The following is a 6582-nucleotide window of genomic DNA, read 5'->3' as shown; positions in this document are numbered from 1 at the left end:
GATCAGACACTGGCTACACACACCATTGAACACTCAAGGGGCAACTCGTCCCTTTACCCCCTTTGAAATGCTCGTACGGTCATATAATGGTTTGTTGGGTTTGATCTCCCGCACATACCAAGTATTGCAATATTCCACCTCGATCTAACCTCATACGTATCAGACGCAATGGCAAGCAGACAGCAAAGAGGTCGCCCCAAAGCAATGGGAGCAACTATGGCAAGACACACTAAAAAAAATTCAAAGCATACATCAGCGGGAATCCGTGAATATAAATTCATAACAAGATGGTATTACACCCCCCAACGTTTACACAAAATTTCCCCCACCCAACTGCTAGTGTTGCCCAAATGCGATCTTGCACATACGGTGGACCTGTCCATGGTTGACTCTCTACTGGAAAGAAGTACTAAGTAACATTAAAGACATCATAGGCTTTCCCATACCAGCCACGGCTACTGTGGTCATCCTAGGAATTAGGCCCTTAACACTCCTAGCCATGACCCATGCAGACTGGTGCCTTATATCACATGCTTGGGGCCGCTAAACAGTTATTAGCCCTTTACTCCAAGTAACCATCTACCCCACCTATCGCCATGTGGTTTACACGCCTATGGCACACTATGGCGATGGAGCTCCTTACATCTCGGATAACACACACTTAACCCAAATTTACAAATACATGGCAACCTCCGATAGATCATTTCTCCAAATTAGAATACACATGCTTCACTCCACCAAAGCTTCACGCTCTTTAACTATTCTAGGACGCTCCACCAACCCAGCACACCGACGTCTCGCATGAGGCCTACCAGCATGGCAATGCGGGGAGCCCGATACCTACTCCTTAGATTTAGAAGGAGAAATTTAATTGGAAGAACCTCACCTCCCCCCCCCCCCCCCCCCCCCCCCCTCTTTCCTGAAATTTTCTTCTTTCGTTATTCCTTCTTTCGGTTTTCTGCTGCTTGTTTATTATCACAGCTACCTGTTGGCAGTAAGGCATAATCTAATGCGTAAAGTTATGATAATAAGCAATTTGGCACACAGGGAAGATGTTGATACCAAACTTGTGTGACCTATTGAAGCCAACTGCATGATATACCAAATCCTGTTTAATGCTTATACACTCCTTTAAAATTGTAAAAAAAAATAAACAGATTTGGAAAGATAAAAAAGAAAAGCAATAAGTTAAAGAAAAAGATAAAAGTTTATTATTAAATATGTATTAAACTTGTTTTATTTCGATCAACAAATCATTGTTCTGCTCAATAATGAGAAAACGTTCGGCATACAAAGTAATGTATCTAAAAAATTAGTTTAGATAGGTGCTACTGTGGGAAAACTAAGACATGAATATAGACAACACACAAGATAAAAAACAGTACAAAACAATTTGGTTACAAATTCAAAAGGGCGCAACAATCTAAAACTTCTTTTACATAATCAAACAGATTACTTGCGAAGGTTGAGTAGTACAATTAAAACATTGCCTACTAATCAAGTCAAAACTAAAATAAAGGGATAGATTTGCAACAGCTCAAAGCAAAACATATCATTTTGCAAGTGGTACACTTTTGTAAAGATAATTTGTAATGTTTTAGTGGACCAATATGACAGACTGGCAATCTTCCATTAAAGAGAAAGCTTTAAAGTCTCCGATACCAACGGGATTTCAGGTTGCATGTACTGTGTTAGCCAGGCATAACAAAACCGCAATTATCTGCAGATAGTAAAATGTCTACACCTTAATTCAACTAAATGATTTTATTGGCCAAATTAAAATTACTCATTTATTACTATCAGTTATTAAGTGCTATTTATACTAGATGGACAAGGAATCATGCACAATCAATGCTTTGTTGTTGACTCTTGTAACCAATGGTACTAGGGAAATGGTGCCATTGGTTACAACGGGAAATGGTATGTGTTCTCTTAAATCATAGATGGTCAAGTGGTGAATATCACTGAAGATAATTCCATTAGAGGGGGGGCTGGGTGATCGATTTAGGTCTCCAGCCAAGTCTGGCATTTTCAAAACAGTATGTGTAAATTTATTGTGCTTTGGCCAACACAAATTAGCAGTATATAAAAATGGATCTAAAGCAAAACTGCAGTATTATTAGTTATGCCCGGCAGGGTCAAAATGGTAGTGTACAGCCAAGCCTCCTATAACAAAGACAACAAATCTAACACAACAAAGTGGATTGTATTGTGCTAATTATTATAGACATCTTATTCTTTACATTCTGCTTCTAATACTGCTAAAATCTGAGCAGCAGATGGGCGTTTTTTGGGATCCTCGTTTGTGCAAACAGAGAACAGCTCAATGACCGTCTGGTATGATTCATCAAGCTCCTCTATGTTAAGTGCAGGTCGAGTGCCCAAAGCTTCATAGTAGGCATCATCATCAAAGTCCTCTTCGTCAAAAGAATCATCTGATAAAAAAATAAATAAAATTGTTTTACTGTGTTCTCAGCATACATTTTAGAGTATCTACCCATGAGCAGAAATTACAGAAATTCACACAACAAATATATAACATTAATGTACCCAAATTCAAAATAATTCAAACTTGAAAATACACTTGCAAAATGCTCCATTTACTCCTTTAACTATATTTAAGTTTTAATTAAGAAATTTTCAAATCCTGTGAACTGCAAAATGAAGGAATCCGGTGCCACAGGTCATGCACTGTGGAGTTTGGCCACAGGAAACTGTTGGATGATTAAAAAAAAGTTACATAAGAAAACGTTATGGAATGTGGTCTTAACCATAATTTGCAAATGTCAGTGTTTTTGAGGGGTTTTAATTCATAACTATAAGTGCTGTTCTAGTGTGGGTTTCTTTTCTGTTTCGCTAACAACTGGTACTGTTTGATGAATCTATACAAAACATTCCAAAAAGCATATCAGCTTAGGGTTTGGCACATTTATTTTCAAAGAAGTTAGTGTGGTGAAAATAAAGGAGGGACTCAAAATGTGGTTTTGTCCATTTTTACTCCACTTCAGAAAAAAAGCTGAACAGAAATACACCCATGTTGGTTAGAAACTAGAACTTTATTCAGGAAAAGTGTATGTTTGGTGTGTTATAAATCCCCCTCAGTAGTTTGAAAAATTAGCAATATATAAATGTGCCGGGCGGCCTTGAAAGGGGTAAAACATTAGATACATCTTGACAGTCGAAAAGCAGTTTTTTCAAATTTGCCTATAACTATAAAGCTATTTGATGAATTTGCAAGAAATTAGACAGATGCTTCACATGTTTAGCTAACTCTTGGAACTTTTACATTTGTGCAGAATTGTCTTAGGGGGGCGGTGTTGAAAAGGTGGATAACAAATATTTTCATTTGATAATTAATCGTGGAATCATTTGACAGATCCACATGCCATTTGGAAATTTCCAAGACATTTAGCCTTCTGAACATAGGGCAAACTTTGTCTACATCTATCAAGTAGAGCAAAGGCAAAATGTGGCATTAATAATTTTGGAGCAGTGAAACTGCAAAATTTATCAGCAAATCGAAAAATCTTTTACCCACCCTTTAACCCTGGTTGAATCAGCATGAAATCGGACACTGCTGTACTGGGTTTCACTTTCTAAAATACCATGTAAATTAATTAAACTGCACCATAGTTATTAGCTCAGCATGTGAAAACACTTCCCTCCTTTAACTTCGCTCTCCCTTCTAGGGATCTGCACGAAATTTGACATGCCAACAGAACACTAAACATGGTAAATGTTTCATGTGAATTTGTTAAAGGGTGCCACAGAATAGGCAAATGAACACTTTTTGACTACTCTATCTATGCCCCACAGATAAGTTTTTACAAACGTATAAATACAAAAAGTAAGCGAAACATGCTAAGCACTTACCAAATTTCGTGCAAATTCCTGAAACAGTGCTAAAGGTATATGCAAACCAAAACACACTGAACAATCAATACATTTCTACATTTTAGCTCTTTGATCCCTACCCAACGCATTTTCCAAATCTCACGGAAAACTGAAAGTACTTACGCCAAACTAAGCAAAACAAAGGCACTCATCTGCATTAAATTCTACATTCATGGTGGAATACTGTTCACACAGTTTTGCAGTAGCAGAGTAAAATTTCATATGACAGCTAAAATGGAAAGAAGTTTATCCTTTTTCTGTTTACAAAATAATTCAGAAGGTAAAAACTTTAAAAAGGATGACCGGCACGGTTTATGCAACCTACACTCCATTGCTGTCGGCCTGAGATCATGCCAAATCCCATTCAATAGTGAGGAGTAACTTTTAATTAGGGATTCAAGTTTTTTTGGCACAATGGATTGCCTCTGAGCATAGGAATAGCCAATGGGTGTTAACAGAAGACTACTTATAGATTACATATTTGGGAGTGGACAAATACAGTTAGCAGAACAAAGGGCAGATTTAGCACTACCTCCTTTGACTTGGAGATGCAACGGAGGGCTTCTGCTTATTTGCAGGACTCCTATACAGCCAGTAGGAGGGAAACCAGTTTGACCCTGTCAAGAGGTAGGAGAGCTCATTTAAATAGGGGGGTAGCTTAGGACCTTAAGACAGGCTTGCCTGGTGGCAGCTACGTTTTTACCATTTTTAAACATCGGCTCTAGAGTAATTTTACAGTAGAACAAAGAGAGAGTGTTGCACAAGGGGGTGATGGGGAACATGAGAAAATAGTTAGGATTGGGAGGTAGGATTTCTCCAGTCACTGGCTCGGGCACAATATAAATCTGGCAACACCTTCTCAGAACATTCCTGGACATGGAAGGACTCCATCTGAAGAAGGCCCAGATGACAGAAAACTCCAGACTCCTGCTAGAAGAAGAGGGTTCACAGAAGGACTCCTAACTCTTGCAGACACCCAGTGTAGGGAACTGCTCTCCAAGGGTATAGAGGTTGTCTGCCTGCTTTCATGCTTCAGGGACACAAAAAGCACAAGGACTCTGGATCCCAAGAGGGCTAGGCTGGCTGTTCAGGACTGGACTCTGCAGAAGGCCTGTCTAGCAAGGTACCTGGTGCCTAGCTCTGAATAGCTGAGGGCTTCTCAACTGATTATGAGGAAATTGTCTCACCTTTTTCAAAGTTCTGGGTTCAGTGATTTGCTCAACCTCCGGAGGACTAGGACAAGTTGCGGAAGTGTGCCCAACGAGGTCACGCCCACTGGCGGGCAAGAAAATCATGGTTATCCTACTCAGTGGTTTATGCTACGATACAAACTGGTCCATTGGGTCATGTGGCAAAGGTATCAGGCTAAGTGGAGCCTGGGCGAAGATTTTCAGCCATACCCCGCTGGAGGATTTTGACTTAAAAATTTTTTTTATCAAGTCCAATGGTCAAACTTTGAAAAAGGGTAAGGTGGTAAATCTATGGGACCTGCAAAGCAGCCTCATAAACTATGGAATGAAGGTGTATCTGGTTCCCCTTGACTTATTTTGATGACCTTGGTGTCCTTTTGCTAATTACATTTTTCTATTCATCTAAGTTGGTTTGGAATTTTATTGTGCTATCTTCTTCGCTTTAAAAATGTTGGTAAAACGTATACTTAGCACACACTTCTCTGAGGAATGCCTTCTGCTCATACCATTGTTACCAAGGGTAAAGCTGAGATTTTTTCAGAACTGTCTTGACCTAACCAGAGTGAGTTGATTGAGTTGGTAGGGGTAAACCTTTACCAAATTAATATCCCCATTTCTGACAGATCCTTATTCAGTAAGCAGAAGAAATTAACAGCCTGAATAAATGTGTGCTGAGCATGATGAGAGAGGGCTTGCTCCATAGTTCTTACAATGGCATAGTCAACATTCACTCTTGTAAAGTGTGCGAGTTCTTTCTTTTGAAAGAAATTTACAATGCTCGGTTTTCAGTCAAAAGAGATGTATTGCAAGTGACTTGGCTAATAAGAGTGTTATTTACGAATAAGGGAGAATTTCTCAGTTAAAAGCTAGGTAAAATAATGAGCAACAATTTTAAATAATGTACTATTCAAAAGTACGTATCTACCCTTAAAAAGACTAAAGCTTCAATATCTCACCTTCATCCTCTTCAGGTGGTAAGTTTAAATGTGGGATGGCTAGTGTCATCATTTCCCACAGCGTTAACCCAAAAGCAAAAATATCTGACTTATCAGTAATGACACCATCATCTTCCAATGCTTCTTTAGGTTTCCATGGCTCTGTGCCAATATATTGCAGCTCAGGATCACTAACTGAAAGAAAAAAACACCCAAACATCGCCCTTTAAAATATTTGTTCATTGTAGTCCTTTAGTGAATTTCAAATTGATCAAATGCAACAAATTAACATGGAGGCATTCTCTAAATAAACTTAATTGGGAACATCCAAATATAAACCAAACTCTAGATATGAAACAGACAATAACCCTACTGAAATTTAACATTGATACATACCCCGTTATCCAAATTATGAGCACACCCTGGAGGATAATTTTAGGTCTAGCTTTCTGCCAGATTTCATGAAAATAACTCAATCCAATTCATCCTGAGAGACTTTGGATCAGTTTAGTTGAGACACCGATTGCTTTGGGTCAGCCCCCTTCAGCCATTGCTGAAGGGGG

The 6582-nt window shown here is 38.8% G+C and overlaps 1 protein-coding gene across 2 annotated transcripts in view; it reads right to left on the bottom strand.

The window, feature by feature from the left end:
• Window positions 1-1188: 1188 nt before the first annotated feature.
• PBK (PDZ binding kinase) overlaps window positions 1189-6582 on the bottom strand; it is a 180372-nt gene continuing 174978 nt past the window's right edge. For both annotated transcript variants that reach the window (XM_085613123.1, XM_085613124.1), the window contains 2 exons: window positions 6041-6214; window positions 1189-2435 (listed from right to left, as the gene is read on the bottom strand). In XM_085613123.1, the coding sequence (XP_085469249.1) occupies window positions 2233-2435; window positions 6041-6214 (377 nt within the window). In that variant the 3' untranslated portion in view covers window positions 1189-2232. The remainder of the gene's footprint in view (window positions 2436-6040; window positions 6215-6582) is intronic.

The sequence above is a fragment of the Triturus cristatus genome, chromosome 6 (assembly GCF_964204655.1).
Source record: "Triturus cristatus chromosome 6, aTriCri1.1, whole genome shotgun sequence".
NCBI lineage: Eukaryota > Metazoa > Chordata > Amphibia > Caudata > Salamandridae > Triturus > Triturus cristatus.
Note: the sequence above shows the minus strand (reverse complement) of the source record. Positions and strands in the feature narration are given on the sequence as shown.